Genomic DNA, 21,503 nt, shown 5'->3' on the forward strand with positions numbered 1-21,503 from the left:
ACAAGGGTGGCTGGAATGGCGTCGATCTTGATGTTTGGGGTGGGCAGTGGTGTTGGGGCAGCAGGAACTGGGCTAATGAGAATTTGTAGGGTTATTTGACTGAGACTGGCCTCGGATGGTTGGGTCTGGTGTGACTGGAGCTGGGAATTCAGTAGGAGTGGGCAGGGTTGGGGGGTGTGCCTGAAATTGATCGTAATGGAGAATTCACGGCTGGGCCTGGGGACGGAGGGGAACTTTTCTTCTCCTCCACCCTGATCCTCACCCCTCCCACCCCCTGTGAGCCCAACAGCACAGCGAACACCACACACCCAGCTTACACGTCTTTATTGGACCAGATGCGGGCTTTCCAAACCCAAACAGGCTGCCTCTTGTCCTGCACCAACCCAGTCGTCGAGACCCTCTCCCTAGTTCTTGGGGAGGCCAGCTCCCTGCTGGAAGGGGTCAAAGGTTGGTGGATTGCGTGGGGGCCCTGGAGCCCCCAGTGTGGCAGGGGAGAGAGCCATGCCTGTGCCCCGAGTCCTCCTCCTGTAACCCTCTGCACCTGAGCTTAGGGCGCGGCCCCTCCTGGAACAGGCAGGCCACATCCAACAATGCATCCTCAATGTGCTGCCCCAGCCGGTGGGAGTCCTGGAAGGAGAAACACATCATGTCCAGGAGGAGCCGGGACAGGGGGTTCCTCGGCGCTGGAAGACAAGAGGGCTGGTCTGAGGGAGGAGGCGGCAGGGGACTGGGATTCCTGGGTCCGGGGGCAGCATTGAGCTAGGAGTCCAGACCCCTGGGTCCTGAGGGAGGAGAGTGCAGTGGGGGGGGGGGGGGGGGTGTTCCAGCCTGTCTCCCCATTAAAAAAATTTTTTTAATGTTTATTCTTGGGAGAGAGAGACAGAGCGACACAGAGAGAAGACAGAGCATGAGCAAGAGAGGGGCAGAGAAAGAGACACACACACACAGAATCTGAAGCAGGCTCCAGGCTCTGAGCTGTCAGCATACAGCCGAGGCAGGGCTCGAACTCACAAACAGTGAGATCACGCCTGAGCTGAAGTCGGAGGCTTAGCCAACGGAGCCGCCCAGGCACCCCTGTCTCACCGTTTTTGTGCTAGATTTTTTGCTGGAGATGTGGAAGGTGATGGTGTCATCCCCCATGAAGATGTACGAAACCCCATAACCGTGGTCATCCGCCTGGAGAGGGGCAGAGGGAGGGGGAACAAACTAGCCTCCAGGCCCCTCCTCCCCGACTAGGCAGGAGCGCAGGCCTTCCTCCCTCGGGGCCCACGTCCAGGGAGGTGGGGTCAGGCCCCGGGGCACTCACAGGCCCGAATCCCCCACCAGAGGAAACATAGTCGGGGTAATTGTGGACGTCGAACAGGTGGATTTGCTGAACGGGGATCTGGCTGGTGGCCAGCTGCCACTGCTCCGAGTGAACCTGACGGACAGAGAGAAGACGGCCAAGGATGCAGTGAAGACCAAAAGACCAGCCGGTCCGCGCCCCGTTGGCTCAGCTCCATTCCACGCAGCCCGGGCCCATTCCGACCTCCCCCTCGCCCCCCGACGGCCTAGTTCCCCCAGATCGCCGCATTGTTGGCTCTGCCCTCCTCCTCCCTGACCCCAGCCTCCCCTTTCTGACCGCGCGGGTTCAGTTCTGCTGGAACCGCCTTTCCTTCGGTCTTCCTGACCACGCCCCCACCTGACCCCGCCCCCTCGCCTCCCTGACCCCGCCTCCTCTCCCCTTCTCTCTCCCCCTCTTCCCTCCCTGCCCTCTCCCTTCCTCTCTTGCTGCAGCACCGCCCCCGCCCCAACTCTCTCCTCTAACACCTCCTTTTGCCCACCTCACCCTCCTCGTCCTGAAGTCCCTCTCTTCTCCCGTGGTTCCCCGCTTCCCTCTTTCCCTGCACCCTCACCTGGTCCAGAAAAGGCGACTGCAGGTGCAGGAACTGGGACACGATGTAGAGAGCGAAGAGGTGGCGGTCGACCCCCTGTCCGCTCATCGCGGCCTTCAGCAGAGCCTGGTGCTTTTCCACGGCCAGGCGGAACATGGCACGGCGCTGTGGTTCCTGGGGTCCCCCCGAGGAGGTCACAGGTCATGGAAAGACAGGAAGTGGGCTTACTGCTGGGGCCTGCCACACCCCTGGCCTCAACCCAGCTTGCAAAATCCCTGCAAGGCAGAGATACCAATTCTACTTTGCGGAGGGGAAACAGGCTCAGAGAGGGGGAGTCACCTGCCCAGGGTCACAAGGCAAAGCAGAGGCAGGTGGGTTCCCAGGTCTGTCTGATCCAGGGCCCCAGGTCCTTCCATTGAACCATAATAGGTAGCGGGAAAGGGAACAGAGGTGCGTGGGGGGTTTCTGAGCAGACAGGTAATGTTGGGAATATGTGGAAGGGTACAAATGGAAGTCCTAAGGTGACATAGAGGCTAAGTAATCAAAGAGAGACACATTGTGGAACCAGAGATCCCTGTTAGGTGCTCCCCCAGTGCCCTGTGCGACCCCCCCAACTAAAGCAAGTATCACACTGCACTGAAATATCTCTGTCTCTCCCCACCAGTGAGCTCCTTGAGGTAGGAGACCAGGTCTGGGTCCTCCTTTGTCCATAATGCCCATCATGGGTCCCGGTCCTCAGAAGGTGCTCCATAAATATTTGCAAGTGTATGAACGAGTATGTGGAAATGACCAAAGCCTCAAAACGAGGCCCACACCCACTGTCTTCTCTTTGTCCTCCATGGCTCTCACAAAGTTGCAGGCCTCTCTGGTGCAAGATCGCACCGTCTCCGTCCGGCCTTCCAGGAACAAGCGAGTCATGGTTGACTCATAAGTCAGGCAGAATTGACCCCTGTCCTGGGGGGGGTGGCAAGGAAGGGAGAAGCCTGTCAGCCGGGCTCTGGAAATCACAGACTTGACCCACCTCTGTGTGGACCTCCCGCCTCCTCCTGCCGGGAGAATGTGTGGCTGGGGGAGAGAAATCAAGATGGCGGCCCCACAGTGGCCATGACCAAAAAAGCATCACCAGAGGGGCTGACAAGGGAGGTCTTGGGGGCCCAGGGGAACCAAGGTCCCGAGAAGGGGTTGGGGTCGAGGAACCCAACTGACCCGGAAGTGGGCCAGCTGCAAGGCCATCTGGATGAAGCTGTCTGAAGAGAGGTGGCAGCGTTTGATGAAACTCTTGCCGAAGTGGGAGAAGGGGAAGACATGGCAGTCAACGTTTCCAGACAAGGTCTTGGCTCCCCTCAGGGCTAGAGAGATGGACAGATGGATCTGCCAGAAGAGGAAGGAGGGAGGGATGGCTGGGGTTACAGATGGGGTAGGGTTAGAACTGGGAGTGGGGAGGGAAGTGAAGGTGGAAATCGAGTCAGGGTAGGGGTGGAATGTGGAAATGGGGACAGAGGTGAACGTGGAGCTTAAGGGCTGGATTAATGATGGGGGGGGTGGGACTGAGGTTGGGCTGCAGACCGAATTGGGTCGGGGATGGGGTTGTGGTTTCAGGTGGGGAGGACTGGATTGGGCTGGGATTGGAGATGGGGCCGGGGCGGGATTGAGTTTGGGGATGGGGATGAGTTTAGAGTCAAAGCCAGGGGGTTGCAGACTTGGAGGAGAGGCCCGGGGAGCCCAGTCTCACCTTTTCTGGAAGGTCCCAGTGCAGCCGCTGGGGCTGGGGCAGTGAGGGATCAGGACGCCCTTTGCAGTGGCCGTCGGCTGAGTAGCCCAGCTGAAAACATTCTGTGGCCAGAGTGAACTGTGTACAAACAGAGGCTGTCAGAGTCCCTTCCTCCCTCTGGATTGAGGGCTCTCTAACCAGGGACTTGCTTTCGTAAGTCCCTTCTGGGGGTTGGAGGGGGGGGGCAGTCGTTGAGAAACAGAAACCTCTGATGTTCACAGGTGGGTTCTCAGGTTCAAGTTCATTGAGAGTAAGTCCGATACTAATACTCAGCTGGTGCCTACTGGCCTTTTACTTCTGACTAGTAGACAAAAAGCCACCAACGGTGGCCCCTGACTTCCCAAGACACCCCCCAAGATCCCATCCCTGGTGGGATCACCCCCACCAGGATCCTGAGACCAGAGAGATAAAGCCCAGTACAGCATGGGCCACCAAGGGGGTCGGTGTCCATTCTGACTGAGTGGTGCCCACGCCCTGATGGTTGTTAAATTTTATTTTATTTTATTTTTTATTTAGTTTTGTTTTTGTTGTTAAATATTTTAAATCAGCCCTGGTTGAGCACCTGCTACCCACCAGCCTTTCCCTTATTCTCACGATAACTTAGGGAGACGGGATAAAGATCCCCATTTCCGCCTTAGAAACAAACATCAAGAAACACTTTATGCCTTGGAGTTTCCACGTATCTTTATCATACTCTACGTGACATCTCTTCACTCAAAGTTGATGCGCAGAGACCACAGGTTGATATGAAGGGTCTGAAAGTTAAACTGAATTGACAGTTTCATCGGCCAATATCATCAAAGGGGGGAAACTCCCATCTTACAAATGCGAAACAGGTACAGAAGAGTCCATGCTTACCCAGGGCTGTTCCTAAGATCTGAAAGGGGCCTTCCTTCCCCTCAAACATGCTGGATCTCACCCTGGGCCTCACCCAGTACCTCATGCAATGCTATGGAAGACTGGGAACCTGAGAGGGTGTAGACGGCACCTGCTATGATTTAGGGACTAAGAAAAAAGAGAAAATAGAGGGGCGCCCGGGTGGCTAAGTCAGTGAAGCACCCGACTCTTGGTTTCGGCCCAGATCATGATACCACATTTCGTGAGTTCAAGCCCCGCATCGGGGTCTGCGTTGACAGGGTGGAGCCTGCTTGGGAGTCTCTCTCTCTCCCTCTCTCTCTGCTCCTCCCTGCTCTCTCTCTCAAAATCAATAAATGAACTTTAAAAAAAAAATTAAAAAAAAAAAAGAGAGAAGATCGAGATGCTAAGGTTCTTAGGATTGGATGGGAGCTTACAGAAAAAAGAAACTCCAACCCTTCTATCTGATGAAGGGGAGAAATGAGGCTCAGAGGAGGGGAGTAACTTTCCCAAGGTCACACAGCAAGCCGTCACACTGATTCAGTGTATTCTGGTTGAAAGGCCTCATTTTCTGCTCTCAGAACACTCTGGATCCCTGTTCTTGCTCTGCAATTCCTGGCTCTGTGACTCTGGGCAAATCACTTCCCTTCTCTGAGCCCTGGCTGCCAACTCATCAAAAGGTCATAATCCCAGACCCTCTTTTCTTTGCTGGGTGCCCCCCCCCCCCCATCTGCTATCTGCTTGTCTGAGCCTCTGTCTTCCCCCTAAGCGTAAGGCCCTGGAGAGGAAGGTCTTTGGAAACGGGGCCGATGGTCCCCAGGGCAGGAGGGGACTGGCTGCCTTACCTCCCACATGTGTCCTGAGATGGGGCAGTCAGCCCACGAGTGCTCCACGCTGAGACCCAGCTTCCCATTGGAGAAGACGATTAAAGTGAAGGATTTGTCAAACCAGCTGCAGGCGAGAATTCCAAGTGGTCACCAGAGAGCCAGGGCCAAGAAGGAACTTGGGTGCTCTTGGTGGAAAATGCAGGAGTGTCAGGGTGGGGGGATGTTTCTGGAAACAGGGCTGGTATAGGGATCTCTAAGAGGGTGGAGGTCTCCACCAGGCAGTCTAGATGGTTTCTGAGGCATGTCTAAGGCTTGGAAAATTGGGACATTTCGAGGGAACATGCCAAGAAAGGTTCAAGGCTCACGAGGAGCTGAGGGGTTAGGGGGATTCTTCCGGGAACCTCAGAAATCACAAGGGTGCCTCGTGCACATCTAGGAAGTTGTCTGAGGATCTCTAGGTATGGAAGTCCCAGATCTGGGGTCCAGGGTCTGCTTGCCTAGTGTCCAGAGTCCTAGGCCTGGAGACCGGGTTCTGGGGTCACAGGTTGGGGTGAGGTTCGAGTCCAGGGGCTGACTCACCGGTCATGGCCCCTGCCAGCCAGTAGGGCATGGGCATAGGCATCCAGTGTAGCTGCGGGGTCCTCCCTGGTGAGCCCTGCAGGTTCCGAGTCCAGTGATACGAAGAAAGCAGCTCCTTCCACGGCCTCCAGGGTATCCTCAGCCTGGGTCTTCAGGGAACTCCGTACCTGGGCCCACACATCCCTGTGGCGGGGGTGGGGAGGGGGAGGGGGAGGGGGAGTGGGGGTGTGTGTGACTGTACCTGAGCCCAGGCTGGCCCTGTACCCTGCCCAGCCCCCACCCAGCCCCCAACCTTGCCCTTCTACAACTCTGGGAGGCTGGCTGGGCCCCCGGGCCCCGATCTCCCGCCCTCACCTGGGAGCAGCGGTCAGGGCCGCCAGATGCTCCTCCTGGGGGCAGGCGGGGGAGGGGTCGTCCAGGATTCGCTGGAACTGCTGCTCCAGGGCCCGCGGGGACAGCAGGCCGCTCTGGGAGTGGGTCCCCACGCGGTAGAATCGGCCACGGTGGAAGACGGCCACGTGTCGGCTGTCGCGGAGGTGGCGGATGTGGTCTAGGGGCGGCGCGGGGGGAAGTGCAGAGGGCGCGAAGGTCAGTGGCAAGAATAAGAACAAGGGTCATTTATCAGGCACTTCCTGGGTGGCTCGCACTGTCCTAAATTCGCATTTCACCCTCACTACTCTGTGCACCCTTATAATCCGGTTTCGGAGGCGAGGATACCCAGGCTCAGAGAGGGTAATGGCTGACCCAGGTCACACAGCTAGGGAGCGATGGAGCTGGGATTCGAACCCAGGAGACCATGCTCTCAGCTACTACACTGTTGACGCCTCTGCCGGTGCGGTGCGGGGCCAAGAGGAATCTCACCTTTCTGGATGCCGGGAATGCGCGTGGTGTTGAAGATCTTCTCATACTGGGCAGAGCATAAGGGCCGCATTCCCATCAGCAAAGTCTGCAAGAGACCACGGGCTCCCGAACTGCCTCCCAGGACCCGCGTGGCCCCACGGCCACAGGACCGCAGTCTCCGTGTCCGGCCCACAGGGCGGCCCTCTTACAGGCAGGATCTCCTGGCGGTTCAGGCGGTGGCGGTAGAGGAGGAGGGCGTGGACCGCGTTCCCAGCGCGAGCGGCCTGCACCGGCGTGGGAGTGACGTACAGGAAGTCCTGGGGGCCAGCCGAGGGGACCGCAAAGCGCCCGGGGTCAGGCGTGCCCCTCACGGGGACACTGACCCCCAAACCCAGATGCTGACCCCAACAGAGGGCGGGATGGTGAACGACAGACTCTGATTCGGGTCACGGCCCCGAAACTTCACCTCCTACAGAGACATCCCAACCCTAGATCCGTGAACGGCGGCCCCGCCCGGCTCCCAGCCCCGATGTTCCCTCCTCACCATCATGTAATAGTTGCTGTTCACCATCAGCGAGTGCCGGGAGCGCAGATACACAAATTCTTCCCACCAGTCACTGACCTAGGAGTGGGGCCGAGAGACGCACAGCTGGGGTGGCTGCGGCCAAGCTGGGGAGCGGGGCAGTGGGAGCGGCAGGACCCCCAAGACTTGGCGGCCGAGTCCTTGAGGGTGGAACTCAATGAAGGAGGCCATCGTGATCAGTAACCAGCAGTAACCCCGAAGTCCATCAGTTGGGGATCAGTTAGCTAAATCGCGCTATACTCCTGTCCCGGAATGCTACCAAGCTGTTCAAAAAAGCACACGGCCGGGCACGGGGGGGGGGGGGGGGGGGGGGGGGGGGGGGATGCTCAGTGGGTTCAGCCTCTGACTTCGGCTCAGGTCATGATCTCGCGCAGTTCATGAGTTCCAGCCCTGCCGGCAGCTCGGTGCCTTGAACCTGCTTCAGATTCTGTGTCTGCGGCTCTCTCTGCCCCTCCCCCGCTTGCACTCAGTCTCTCACAAGTAAATAAACATTAAAAAAAAAAAAAAAGAAAGAAAGAAAAAGAACAAGGCAAGGGGCACGTAGGTGGCTCAGTCAGTGGAGCAACAGACTCTGATTTCAGGTCTTGAGCTCAGGGTCCTGAGTTCAAGTTCAAGTTGGGCCTGGAGCCTCCTTTAAAAAAAAGTAGGGGTGGCTCAGTCGGTTGAGCATCTGATTCCTGATTTTGGCTCAGGTCATGATCTCACGGTTTCATGCTGACAGTGGAGAGCCTGCTTGCGATTCTCTTTTTCCCTCTCTCTGCCCTTCCTCTGCTCACACACTCTCTCTCGAAATAAATAAGCAAAACTTAAAAAAACTACATATCACCAAGACCCAAGTGTCCAACAAAAGATGAATGGGCAACCAAAACGGAGCCTATCCCTACAATGAATTTTTTTTTTTTTTTATATTTTACTTTTAAGTAACCTCTACACCCAGCGTGGGACTTGAACTGGCAATCCTGAGGTCAAGAGCCACACACTCCTCCAACTGAGCCTGCCAGGCACTCTTACAATGGAATGCTAATATAAAAAGGAATGAAGTTCTGATGTGCACTGCGACACGGACAGACCCTAAAAACATTATGCCAGGTGATATGAGTCAGACACAGAAGGACAGATCGTGTATGATTTTATTTGCATGAAAAACCTAAAATAGGTAAATCCCTAGAGATAATAAGTAGAATAGAGGTTACCTGGCACTTCGGGGAAGCAGGAATGGGGATGTATTGTTTAATAGGTACCGAGTTTCTGTTTGGGATGATGAAAGAGTTCTGGAAATAGATTGTTCTGATGGTTCCAGACACGGCAAAGGCACTTAATACCACTGAATGGCATACTTAAAAATGGCTAAAATGGAGGCCATTCCATGGCTCAGTCAGTTCAGCGACAGACTCTTGATTTGGGCTCAGGTCATGATCTCGCTGTTCGTGAGTTCGAGCCCCACATGGGGATTCCCTGCTTGGGATCCTCTGTCTCTCCTTTCCTCTCTGCAACTCTTGTGCTCTCGCTCTCTCTCTCAAAATAAGTAAAATAAAGCTTAAAAATGTATTTTAAAAATGACTAAAATGATAAATTTCATGTTATGTCCATTTTATCACAAATAATATACACATTTAGGTTACATGTTTTATATACTATATTAAATCTATATTTTCTACAAATTATAAAACATATAAGCATATTATGTATTATGCAATTGAAAATTACATGTAGGGGCTCCTGGGTGGCTCAGTCGGTTCAGCGTCCGACTTCAGCTCGGGTCATGATTTCACAGCTCGTGGGTTCGAGCCCCCCGTTGGGCTCTGTGCTGACAGCTCAGAGCCTGGAGCCTGCTTCGGATTCTGTGTCTCCCTCTCTCTCTGCCCCTTCCCGGCTCGTTCTCTCTCTCTCTCTCTCTCTCAAATAAACGTTAAAACAAATTTTAAAAAAATTACATGTAATATAGAAATAAAATTTACATAGCATAAATTAAAAATATAGATAAAAAGTCTAAGTGAGAGGAAAGCACGGTGTCAGACTTTAGTTGGCCTTCACATTTTTTTTTTGTTATACATAAGATAACAGGATATGTTATAATTGGTGGTGCCTTAGAAGTCCAATGAAATACATACATCGTGTGTGTGTGCGGGGCGCGTGTACGTACACACGCGCGCGCATACGCACACGCGCATGCGCATTGGAACAGACTCCGGCCCAAGAGCTTGAAGGAAAAAAAATGTAAAAACTAAGGCCTGGCTTCCCTTCTCCCTCTCCAGACACGACTCGGTCCCCTCCATAGCGCTTGTCCGTGCCGCTGCCCCTCGTGGCTCTGTCTCAGCTCCTCCTCCCTTTCAAGTCCAATGCTGTCACCCAGGCCTCTTTCCTGAGCCTCCACCCAGGTCTCCAGCTGCCCTAGGGCAGGTCCCCGGCACCCCCCAGGCCTGTCACACCTGCCCCCACGGAGCTCAGTGCCTTTGCCCCAGAGCTGCTCCCTTCTCCCATCTCAGGGACACCCCCGCCGTCCCCCCACCACGTGAGGCCCGTAGGCGCCACCCTTGGCATCTCCTCACCCCCAGCCTAACAGTCCCAGCCCCACCCCCCCACCCCCGCCCCTGACTCTGCCTCATACCCTCTGGCCCAATTCCCCTGTCTGACCTTGTCCTCTACCCGCCCCCCCCCCCCCCCACCGCATCCTCTCCAGCCTCCCAGCCTCCAGTGTCTCCCCTCCAGTCTTTCCCCCACACCAGAGCTGATCCTGACCTTCCCCTGTTCAGAATACTCCCATGGCTCCCTAGCACCCCCAATAAAAAGTCCAGGATCCTCAGCTGGAGTTCAGGCCACTCCCCGCCACTCAACCATTCCCTCTCTTGACGACCACCCTTCAATCTCTGTGTCCCAGCGAGCGATGCCCTCCTGGTTCCCAGCCCATGTCCTACAACCGCCGTAGTACTCACCTCCGCTCGGCCCATTCCCTCCTACCAACCGCACCGGTTCAAATTCTGTCCAACCCTCAGGGCTCAGACCTAGTAACTACTCCTCCTGGAACCCTGATCCTCTCGTCCAGTGGCGGCGTCCCCAGACCACCCCACCCCCGAGACGCTCACACCATCCCACCTTTCTTCGCTGCTACCTCCACCTGATCCACTGCCTGCCACCTATTTATGACTTCCTCCTACAGAATAGGAGGCCTGTAAGCCCCGATTTGAGTGAGTTGCTGTCTTGCTCTGTGCCTCAGTTTCCCAAGGAGCTCAAATCAGAGTACTACCAAAGGCCTAGCTCCTGAACTCGGAATAGAAGCCCATTTGGGGAGGATGCCCTTACTCAAAAGGAGGGGATAAAACCAGAACAACTCTGGGGGCGGGGGGTTTAGACCACTGGCCTGCTGGGCAAGGAGCTGAACCGTCTGAGTCCGGGAATTCTGGTTCCAATCCGGGAGGGTTGGGGGCTGAGCTGTGGATGTGGGCAGGCCCTGGAGGCGGGGCTTAGATTATGGATGTCAGGCTCACGTCGGAGCGTGCAGGTCCCGGGAGAGGCTCAAAATGTTAGCACATGACGGATGGGCTTCAGAATATTGGAGAGTACAGCAGCTCAGAATATTGGAGCATCTAGAGCGGGGTTTAAACTACGGGAGCGTGTGGGCGGGGCTCAGAACGCGGAGGAGGGGGCGGGCCTGCAGGTTGTGGGCGTGTCGGGGGCGGGGCGTAGAACCCCGCCTTAGGAAGGCGGGCTCAGAACCTCCGCGTTCAGGGTGGGGGACTCACGTAATTGGACGCCCACCAGGACTTGAGCCGCAGATACCACTGCAGCAGCGACGCCTGCAGCCTCAAGAATTCCTGCGCTAGGACAGTCGTCAAGTCGAAGTCCTCGTCGGAGAGGATGGGCCGGACAGATTCCAGGTACTGAGGGGCAAGGAGCAGATGGTAGGTCGCGCGCCCGCCCGCCCCCGGCCGCCTCCCGCCCCACGTGGAGGGAGCGGGCGGGCCCACCTTGCGCACGGTGTCCTGCACGGAGGGCACGGGCTGGCGTGGCAGGGAGCGCTGGTAACTGAACAGCATCGGATTGCGACCGGAGAAGATGCGGACCAGGGCCTGGAGGGAAGCGGGGAATTAGTGGGTCACTGCACCCCTCCCTGGGATCCGGGACCGGGATCGGGGGTTGTACATGGCAACCTACAGAGAGAATGGGGTTGGCACCCAGAGAATGGGGGGACAGACCCAGGGGGAGGCGTAGAGACCAGAGAGAGATGGACAGGGTCCCAGAGAGAGGGACCTAGAGAAGTGGGTCCCCGGAGGGCCTGAGCAGGGCTCTGCCCTTCACATACCAGCCAGGTCTTGGTAGGGGAGGACATGGCTCCGTGGGGTTCAAGGAGCCAGCCATGGTAGGACAGAAGCAGCCTCAGGGCCACGTGAAGCGTGAAGATCAGGGCTCCCCACAGGCACGAAGCAAACAGCGCCGCTGCCAGGACTCCCCGAAGCCTGTGGTGCTGTCCACCCCTGGGGGAGTGAAAGAGACACCGGGCCTGGGTCTCCTGGCCTCAGAACGCCCCTTCCCTCCAGCCCCACCAGCCCCTGCTCTTCCTGATAGTCTCTGACCCTGATCTTTTGACTGGGGGCCTATCTTCTAGAATTGGAGTCAGTCGTCGAAATCGAGTTTCCTAGGGGTACCTGGGTGGCTCCGTCAGTTAAGCGTCTGACTCCTGATTTCAGCTCAGGTCATAATCTTATGGTTTGTGGGCTCAAGCCCCTCATCAGGCTCTGCGCTGACAGTGTGGAATCTGCTTGGGATTCTCTCTCTCCCTTTCCCTGCCCCTCCCCTGCTCATGCTCGCTTGCTGGCTCTCTCTCAAAATAAATAAAAATAAAACGTTAAAAAATTTTTAAAAAATTTAAAAAAGAAACTGCTGATCTAAAACCACAGTAAATCAACGTGTTTGCAAAGTGGCAATCAGATAGACATATGAGTAAATCCCACCTGGAGGACTAGGAGCGAGTTGCTTCCCCTCTGTAGACTGGGTAAGTCTAGCCTTCCTGCAAATTTCTACCTCTGATCCTGGGTCTGCCCTGTGGGACTGTCTGTACAAAATCTGAACCTTCTTCCCCGGGAGGACGAAGCCAAGAATTAGAACCTGTCACTTCCCCCACACCCGGCTCCCAAACTGTCCCCCAAATGGCAATTATAATAACACAACCACTCCCATTTAGTAACCTTCTGGCACTGTACGGAATATTCCACGTGCATGCTTTTTTTTTTTTTTTTAAGATTTTATTTTTAAGTAATTGCTACACCCAGCGTGGGGCTCAAACTCACAACCCGAGATCAAGAATTGCGTGCTCCACTGACTGAGCCACCCAGGTGCCCTTATTACCTATATTTAATTTTTTTTTAACGTTTATTTATTTTTGAGAGAGAAACAGAGTGTGAGCCGCGGAGGGGCAAAGAGAGAGGGAGACACAGATCTGAAGCAGGTTCCAGGCTCTAAGCTGTCAGCACAGACCCCAACACGGGGCTTGAACTCATGAACCACAAGATAATGACCTGAGCCCAAGTTAAACGTTTAACTGACTGAGCCACCCAGATGTCCCTATTACCTATATTTTATAGAGGAAGACTCTAACACCGAGAATGGTTAAGTCTCTTGCCTAAGGCTACACAACTGAAGGCCAGTAGGGCTCCTGCTTTTCTCGGTGCTTATTTAACCATGTCTGGATATTTTCTAGTTTGTCAGCATCCCCCTTAGCAAGAAACAGACCGGATGGAAAATAGGCAGAGAGAAGGGGGGAAATCACCTCCTTTTTACTCATGCTGTACCTTTATTAATCTGACCCAAAGTAAGTCTCAGAGATTACTTCTCTTTAGCAGGCACATCACACTGATAGAGAAGCTTACTGGGTGGAGGGGGAGGAATTAGGGAGGTTACTGGGCTCAAGCTGGGGAGCTCACCAGTCTGGCAGCAACTCTTTGATCTTCTCCATCAGTCCTAGGGAAGGATCCAGCTGGAGGAACCAGGCCAGCTGAATGGCACTGAAGAGGAAGAGCCAGCTGAGGGGGCTGGCAGGGAACACACCAGTAAGAAAGTCATTCTGCAGGGAGGAAAGGCACCCATTCAATCAATTAATCCTCCTCTAAGCACCATTCTTAGGCATCAACAGAGCACCCAGTGTGCGCTGAATCCCGAGCTGGGTGCTCAAGACCCAGTGGGGACCACAGAGATCTGGGTCATGCCCTCAGGGAAGTCAGTCAGGAACGAAGCGAGTGCTAATGACATAAAAACAAGGCAGGCACAAGAGCCCTGAGCAGGATGCTCAGCTTGGAGGAGTCAGGGAGGGCTCCCTGGAGGAGGTCACTCCCAGGCAAAATGGCCCTCCATATACTGCAGGGCCTGGAGCTCAGCAGGCCTTCTAGAACTTTATGGCTATGGAATGAATGAGGAATGCAAAAGTGCTGGGGAAGTGCATGGAAATACCTAACGCTTAACCAGCGCTCACTACCCGCCCGGCCCCTTTTCCAAGGCGGAACTCTTAAACACCCCCCAACATCTCTGTGCGGTAGGTACTCAGGTGATCTAATTTTGCAAAAGAAACCACTTGGGTTCAAAGTCGCACAGAGAGCATGATAAGAGCTGCTATTCGTTGCCATCAGGGCTCCAGAAACCGCATTCTCTTTTCCCACATTTAACAAATGGGAGAGCCTCAGAGATCACAGTTTAGAACTTGGGCTCTGGGGCCCTGGGCTCAAACCTCTGCTCTGTCACTAACAAGCTGAGTGACCGCGAGCAAGTGGCTTCACCTCTCTGTGTCTGTTTCCTCATCTGTGGAATGGGGACAATCCCAGTACTTGGCTCCTGGGACTGTCATGAGGACGGGACGAGAAAATGTCCTCCCACAAACAGTTATTGTGGCCCTACAGCAGTGATAAGACAGCAAGATTCCTGCTCTCCTGGGGGACAGAGCAATAGCTACGTCAGTAAAGGATTTAGGGTAGTGTGGCAGGTGGCATTAGGGACTGTGGGCTAAGCAAAGAGGGCTGGCGGGGCAGGGGGGAGGGGGGAGGGTAGTGAATTGCGTAGCTCAGAGCCAGGCACACAGTAAGCGCTCAGTGAACATCATTACCAATGCTCCTTTCTTTCTATGGCTACCCTACTTCCTGTTGGGGATTTATTTATGTGACGATCTTCCCTTGGTATGGCAAGAAAAGGTTACTGGCAACCGTGGTTCTTTGGTTGCTTATTATCTCTTTTTAAGAGAAGCAGTCTCTTCCTTTATCCGGGGCTCGGGATCGCGGTAGAACAGGGCTTCGTAATAACAGGAAACATCTCCAGAGCCCTTCCCAAGGACGAGATGCCTCAATAAATCATTGCATTGCCCTGTATCTCAGCAAAACAGTAGTAAATACCACTATCTCTATCGCACGGGCGAAGAAAGTGAGCAGACAAGAAGTTTGAAGAACGTGTCCCAAGCCAGGGAGGGCCCACTGTCAACCCCTCAAGTCGTCCAGATGTCTTGTGACCCTAATGCAACAGGATATAGTGCAAAGTTCCACACAGGGGCGCCTGGGGTCCGCTGCCTCTCATATTCATCTGGAAACCATCTCAGGAAACACTCTGACCTCCTGCTGCTGAACAGCCCACATGTGCGCTGTGCCACGTGCTTGGCCCAAATGACCCACTGCACGTCATTCACAACAGCCCCATGGCATGGGTCCTGGGACCACGTTCTAGAAAAGCAGGATAGCAGGCGTGGGTATGGGTTCCACAGCCAGACTGCTAATTCTAGTCCTGCCTCGAGCACTGCATCTTGGCAGCTGTGTGACCTTGGGAAAGTTGAAGGCACCTCTCTGGGCCTCTATTTCCTCATCTGTAAAGTGGGACAGAGAATAGGTCTACCTTAGAAGGCTATAATGAAGATCAGATGAGCCATACATTTATTTATTCTGATTTTTATTTGTAAAAGATTTTATTTGGGGAGCACCTGGGCGGCTCTGTCCGTTGAGCCTCCGACTCTTGGTTTTGGCTCAGGTCGTGAGTTCGAGCCCCACATCTCGTCCTGCGCCTGGCAGCATGGAGCCTGCTTGGGATTCCCTCTCTCTCTCCTTCTCTGTCCCTCCCCTGCTCGCGCCGTCTCTGCTCCTCTCAAAAATCAATAAACAAACTTAAAAAATTTAAAAAAAAAAGATTTTAAGTCATCTCTACACCCCACACGGGGCTCAAATTCACGACCCTGAAATCAAGGGTCACACGCAAGCAATAGATTTAAAGGGTTTTGGTGAATGTAGAGCCCAAAACACACTAAATATGACCTGACGTGATTTTCGAAACGAGGAGGCAGAGACTCAGAGAAGTTAATAACACGCCAGAGGGCACCCAGCACTTACGACCTATGTGGAACCACCAGGATCATAGGAATGGCGATGTTGGAGCGGTCACTTCTCTGCATCAGACCTTCTGCTAAGACAGCTCATGCTTACAACAATCCCTCGAGGCCGGGACTGTCAGGGACGCCATTTTATAAGTGACCAAGTTATGGCTTAGCAGGACGTCTATGCAGTTTCAGCCCTGCGGTTGCTGAGGGCACAGCCCTCACCCTGAAACCAAGTTCCAGGAGCTACGACTTCAGGGTGGCTCCTAAGGTCCCAGAATGGAAGAGAAAGGACAGAAGAGCATCCAATGTCCCACAGCGAGGCAGCTATGTGGTAGAAAGGGAAGAACGATCACTATTACAATGATCAATTAATACTAATGACAGGGTCTGGTGGGGCCCACCAGGCATAGGGGACTGACTCTGAGAAGGGCTTTAGGTTTTCACTCAAAAGTAGGGGTGGTGACGGCCAAAATTTTCAACAATGCAGCACTAGTCAAAATCCACTTATAAGTATAGAAACCAGAACAGCGGTTGCTTTGAGTCGGGGGGAGGGGGGCGCTAACTGGAAAAGGGCTCAAAGGAACATTCTAGAATGGCAGCAATTCTGTCTTGCTAGGAAGTTGGGCGCACAGGTATTGTCAAAATTCAAGGACTGTAGGGGCGCCTGGGTGGCGCAGTCGGTTGGGCGTCTGACTTCAGCCAGGTCACGATCTCGCGGTCCGTGAGTTCGAGCCCCGCGTCGGGCTCTGGGCTGATGGCTCAGAGCCTGGAGCCTGTTTCCGATGCTGTGTCTCCCTCTCTCTCTGCCCCTCCCCCGTTCATGCTCTGTCTCTCTCTGTCCCCCAAAAAAATAAGTAAACGTTGAAAAAAAAATTTTTTTTTTTAAATTCAAGGACTGTACCTTTTAAGAACCTGTGCATTTTTTTCTGAATGAAATGATATCTTAATTTTAAAAATATATGTGTGGCTCAGTCAGCTGAGAGTCTGACTTCAGCTCAGGTCGTGATCTCACAGTTCGTGGGTTCGAGCCCCATGTCGGGCTCTGTGCTGACAGCTCAGAGCCCGGAGCCTGCTTCGGATGCTGTGTCTCCCTCCCTCTCTCTCTCTCTCTCTGCTCCTCCCCTGCTCGTGCTCTCTCAAAAATAAACATTAAAAAAATAAAGTAAAAATATATGTATATGTGTAGATGTGTGTTTATGTATTTAACCCCAGGTTAATGTCCACATGATAATGTTCTAATTGATGAATTAGCCTGAGGCCCAGGAAGCTCCAGGGGCGGGGCTGAAGAAGCTCTTTGTTGGGGGGGGGGGGCGGGGGCTACCCACGTTGGGTGTAGGGGTGGGGCTCGAACTCACAGCCCCGAGATCAGGAGTCACACCATTCCACTGACTGAGGCAGCCAGACACCTGGTTAATGAATAAAGAACAATCTTATCAAAAGCTAACACCTGGCACTTGCCAGGGCCCAGGCAGTTCGCTCAGTGCTTACATGTAACAATTCATTTAATCCCCTCGACTGTCCCGTCAGGGCAGCTGTTATCATCACCCCTGTTTTACGTGTGGGGAAACTGAGGCTCAGAGAGGAGTACTTGCCCAAGGCCACACAGCTAGTAAGCGGCAGGGCCGGGATTCAGAGTCAGTCTCCGCCAACCCCGCAGGTGTTGGAGACTTGCGTTCAGACAGGGCGTGACCCACCAGGGAGACACTATGTGTACCCAGTGCCGGACTTCTAGAACTAGAGACCCTGGGGCAGGCATGGGTTCTGGTTGGACGTCGGGCATGGGCATTCTAGAACAAGGGCAGTGGTGAAGTGCACGCGGACATTTGGAGGTTCCCGTCTGGGAAGCACAGGGAGGGCGCCCGGCGTATGGAGAGGGCAATTGGGGGTTCAGCGGCAGGCTTGAGGAGGCAGCCTCAGACCCAGGGGCTCGGGCTAGGAGGAGGATTGGGGTGCGGGCTAACCAAGATCTTCCCCGGGTCACAGCGTTCTGAAATGAAGAACACCGAGTTTAGCACCTGAAGACGAAAGGGAAAGGTGAGGGGAGCACCTGGGGTGGGGGGAAGGGGTCTGAATTCTAGAAATGGGGTGCAAGTTGGGTTTGCGGGTCTGAGGACAGAGGGAAGTGGTCCAGGAAGTGGTTGTAAGAGGTGAATAGAGGTTCCCAGTAGGGGAGGAAGTGAGCCTCAGAAAACCCAGAAATGGCTTTAAGGGGGTCCTGAAAGTCCACATCCAAACCCCCAGAAGGGGGGGTGGGGGTGGGGAGGGATAGGATCCCAGAAGTGGGCCTCGGGCATCCCAGAAACACGTAACCGGAGTCTTGGAAGGAAACCAAACGTGGCCCTCCTCACCCAGAAACGGGCGAGGTGCCTTTTCCAAGAGCGCAATCCGGAGAGGTAGATCTCCTGCAACACGGGGGCACTGAGCTCCACTTCGGCCCCGTCCGAGGTCAGCGAGGGTCGGAAGCCCACGGCCTGGTGCGCTTCAGCCATGTCACGCTAGAGCCCTGGGAGTTGGGACAGAGGGTCATTTTCCAGGCCCCCAGCCTCAGACCCAGGAATCCGGGCTCCCAACCCCCTCCTCCTGCAGACCCAGGAATCTAGGCCGAAGGCTCACCCTTCCCTAACCACCTGAGGGGTCTCGAAGGACTTTGTCAGAGATTCGGGTGTTGGGGGGATGTCAGTCGGGGGCCTCTGTGAACGCATAGAGAGGCAGGAGGGATAACTCGCGTGAATCCCTTTTGCGACTCTGCTGAGAAGGAAGTGCAAGGCCGTGCGCCCCTCCCCACGAAAGACTTTCAAGATTCGGGGTTGGGGGCGCGAAACCAGCCCAGGGTCGGATTGCGGGGTCTGGAGAAAAACATTAGTCCGAGACCCATTGAAATGAACACCTGCCGGACGTTGGCACCGTCCGCCTCGTTTCCGCTTCCCCTGCCAAGGCGGGGGGGGGGGGGGGGGGGGGGGGGGATGGGACGGGTGGGGAGTGGCGGGGGAGGAGCAGGGGGAATGTCTATAAATTCTTCCGCTCCAGGATGGCCCAGCGTCCCCTCCCCCCTCCGGGGGCTGGAAGAGGTGGGGGAGGGAGCACCCTACTGCGCATGCCTCACAGCCAGGGATGCTGAGACTGTGAGCCGATGCGAGCTTCGAGGACAAGTGATGGAGAAGCCCGCACGCCCAACCCAAGACACAGGCCTCCCGGCCCCGCGGGAGCTCGGGTCCCTCCGGTGCGAAACTTACCACGCTGAGTCAGACGTCCGCCGAGCCGATCCTGGAACCCAAGCCCGAGCCCACCCCCCACCCCCGATTCAGAGCGCCAGGACCCAAGTCTCCCACTTGCATATGTCCAATCCCAGTGCGACGAGTCCACGACTTGGTCGTCGGGCCTCCGGAGCTCCTGGCCGCTCCCAATTATCCAACATCCAGGAACCCCGATTTCTGCCTCGCGTGTGCCTTCGCCGGGTAGGCAAGTCCCTGGTTTTGTCCCCGCCCCCTTCCAACCCTCTGCGTTCTATCCCCGCCCCCTCGAATCCCAGCGTCCAATCCTCTCCCTCCGTTCGCTCCCTAGCCTTCAGTCTTTTTCTACCCGGCCTGATTTCTCTACCACTGGCTTCCCGGGTTCTAAGCAGCTCCTCTCCTCTGAACCCCAGGTTCTTGAGCTTCCCACTCCGCTTTGTCTCACTCTCCCTCTTTGAAAAACGAGGCTCAGCTTGGTACTCATAGCCCACCTTTGGGTACGTGTAAAGTCACGCGCGTGGGTATCGAGCCGGAGCGAATCAAAGTTCTACCATCCCGAGGAGGGAGGGCTACTTTGGGGAGTTGGGCCCGCCCACCGAAACCGCCCACGGAAAAAGCAGCTGCGCGGATTGAGGGGTGCGAAAGGGAAGCTACAGCAGATTGGATTCAAGTGAGACAGGCAGAGGGACTTCCGTGCGGGAAAAGGTGCACGGATAAAGGGGGAGAATATGTCACAGACTGAGCTCAGACTGGGAGGCCGGAATGGGCACAGACAAGCAGAGGCTGAAACGTGAAACTCGTTTTATTAGGCTCTGGACGATAGTATTCTTTGTACATGCTAGGTCCGGTGTGCACCGAGTCCAGCCCAGTCACAGCCGGGGGGAGACAGTTTCTGAGTGAGCCCAGGAGATGGAGGGCAAAAGAAACTTGGGATCGTGGCCCCAATACACAGGTAGGTAAGCTGAGGCCAGAGGAGGAAGAGGGACGTGCCCGACGTCACCCAGCCAGCCGGGCACTGCGCTGGCCTCTTTTCTTCGGGCCAGGGTCATAGAGACGGAGCAGGACTCTGGCGTCGCGCTTACGGCGGCGCCCGTAGCTGTGGGGGTCCTGGGGCTCGCGGCCGGCCTTCCCTGAGAGCTCTTTGGTGGAGGCAGAGCTGAGCCAGTATATAATCTCTGGCAGGCGGTGCGTCTGGCATGTGCCCAGGGAACAGAGGCGCCTGCGGTTCTGGGCGACCTGATGCAGGGGCCGTCTGGGGAAGGAGCATGGGAGAAGACCGGGTTCAAACAGAATCCTCTCGAGAAAGGGGTCTCGGTGGGGTCGGGGCACCCAGAGCTCCGCCACAGGGCAGGCGCGTGTACAGATGACCATTCCACCGACGCGGAAAACCGTGGCCTGAAGAGGGCGCACGCTCCTCGCGGTCTCCTTCCCGCCCGGTCCCCGCCGCCACCCGCTTCTCACCTGCCCGCAGAGTCCGGGTCCCCCAGGATGGAGGAGGCGAGAAGCAACAGGAGGACGTGGGAAGTCATCGTGGGGTGGGGCCGGGAGTGGTCCTTGAAACCCCTGGGCGAAGCGGCCCGTCTGGAGTGCGGCCCCGCCCCCTCCCGACTCGCGCTTCAGCGCCAGTCCTCACTCCCCCGGGGGGGAAAAACCGAGGCCGAGTCCAGGCCACACCACGCCAGAAGGGAAGACAGAACCTGGATCCCCACGTCCTGTCCTTGGCGTCGGAGCCCCACACGGGTGTGCTGGTCGCGCAGCGGCGCTCTGACCCTGGGAGGCCTCTGGAGAGCGACCCTTTTAAGGAGGGAAGAGGGGCGGGGCAGCTGACACCTGCTAGTGGTGACACAGCTTAGGGCTTCCAGGAAAGGGGTGGGGGCAGGGAGGCGCTGGGCTTCTGGGACTTCAACCTCAACCCATCAGGGACCCTGCCTTCGAATGGCCAGGCTCCTTCGTGGGCAGGACAACGCGGGGCATGTTGCAGAGCCACCCAGGGGTGTGGACAAAGGGAGTCTGGGCCCCATAATAGCCGGCAGACACCATCCTGGAAGGGGAAGAGGTGTAGACAGGTGCGAAGAGCCACAGGGCCTAGGGCTTCAGCTGTACTGAAGCAGGTGTCAGCAGGGCCATGAAAAGGAAAATTCTGGTGGCTTAGGTGGTCCAGGTCCTGGGACAGCATCCTGGGGGACGAGGGGCTCTGTACACAAGGTCGTGGGTAGGGTCGGGTGTGGATACCATGCCTGCAGCAGAGGCTGAACAGAGGGTCCCTGGGGAGCTGAGGTTGGGATAGCCTCTGGGGAGGTGGGGAGGCCCTGTGGCCCTAGGAGGGGACCCTTCCCTAGTCCCCCAACTCCAAGTTCCAAGCAAGGCTGGGGAGAGAAGCAGACACCCCCTCCCCACAAGTTCTATCCCCTAACAACCCCCCCCCCCATGACTCAGTTTCCCCAGCGGCAGCAGCAGGCAGGGCAGCAGTCACTGCCAGTCAGCCCTGGCCTGGCCTTGGAGGGTCCCAGACAGGAAAAAACAGCCAGAGGAACAATGTGTGTGCTGGGGGGGGGGGGGGGTGGCGGGGGGAAGATGGCTTTCTGGGAAACCTAAGGGCCCAGCTGTGC

The 21,503-nt window shown here is 55.8% G+C and overlaps 2 protein-coding genes across 7 annotated transcripts; both read right to left on the reverse strand.

Annotated features, from left to right (window-relative positions):
- Window positions 1-307: 307 nt before the first annotated feature.
- On the reverse strand, window positions 308-19,143 carry CPT1C (carnitine palmitoyltransferase 1C). Of its 6 annotated transcripts, none has more exons than XM_043598514.1 (20): window positions 18,898-19,143; window positions 18,292-18,354; window positions 18,013-18,167; window positions 13,248-13,387; window positions 11,630-11,801; window positions 11,295-11,396; window positions 11,070-11,207; window positions 7,291-7,368; window positions 6,956-7,063; window positions 6,768-6,852; window positions 6,261-6,456; window positions 5,907-6,089; window positions 5,346-5,451; window positions 3,607-3,723; window positions 3,081-3,245; window positions 2,694-2,828; window positions 1,896-2,048; window positions 1,307-1,420; window positions 1,084-1,176; window positions 308-627 (listed from the first exon to the last, which is right to left on the reverse strand). In XM_043598514.1, exons 3-20 carry the CDS (start codon window positions 18,151-18,153, stop codon window positions 442-444), a joined length of 2,412 nt encoding a protein of 803 aa, XP_043454449.1. In that variant the 5' UTR covers window positions 18,154-18,167; window positions 18,292-18,354; window positions 18,898-19,143; the 3' UTR covers window positions 308-441. The 6 variants fall into 6 exon arrangements, with proteins under 6 accessions (XP_043454449.1, XP_043454453.1, XP_043454448.1 ...); XM_043598518.1 differs by having other exon boundaries at window positions 18,278-18,354; XM_043598513.1 differs by lacking the exon at window positions 18,292-18,354.
- Window positions 19,144-19,678: 535 nt separating this feature from the next.
- ADM5 (adrenomedullin 5 (putative)) lies at window positions 19,679-21,283 on the reverse strand. Its single transcript, XM_043598524.1, has 2 exons — window positions 20,356-21,283; window positions 19,679-20,146 (listed from the first exon to the last, which is right to left on the reverse strand). The coding sequence occupies exons 1-2, from the start codon at window positions 20,421-20,423 to the stop codon at window positions 19,891-19,893; spliced, it is 324 nt and encodes a 107-aa protein (XP_043454459.1). The 5' UTR covers window positions 20,424-21,283; the 3' UTR covers window positions 19,679-19,890.
- Window positions 21,284-21,503: the final 220 nt, after the last annotated feature.

The sequence above is a fragment of the Prionailurus bengalensis genome, chromosome E2 (genome assembly GCF_016509475.1).
Source record: "Prionailurus bengalensis isolate Pbe53 chromosome E2, Fcat_Pben_1.1_paternal_pri, whole genome shotgun sequence".
NCBI classification, from domain to species: domain Eukaryota; kingdom Metazoa; phylum Chordata; class Mammalia; order Carnivora; family Felidae; genus Prionailurus; species Prionailurus bengalensis.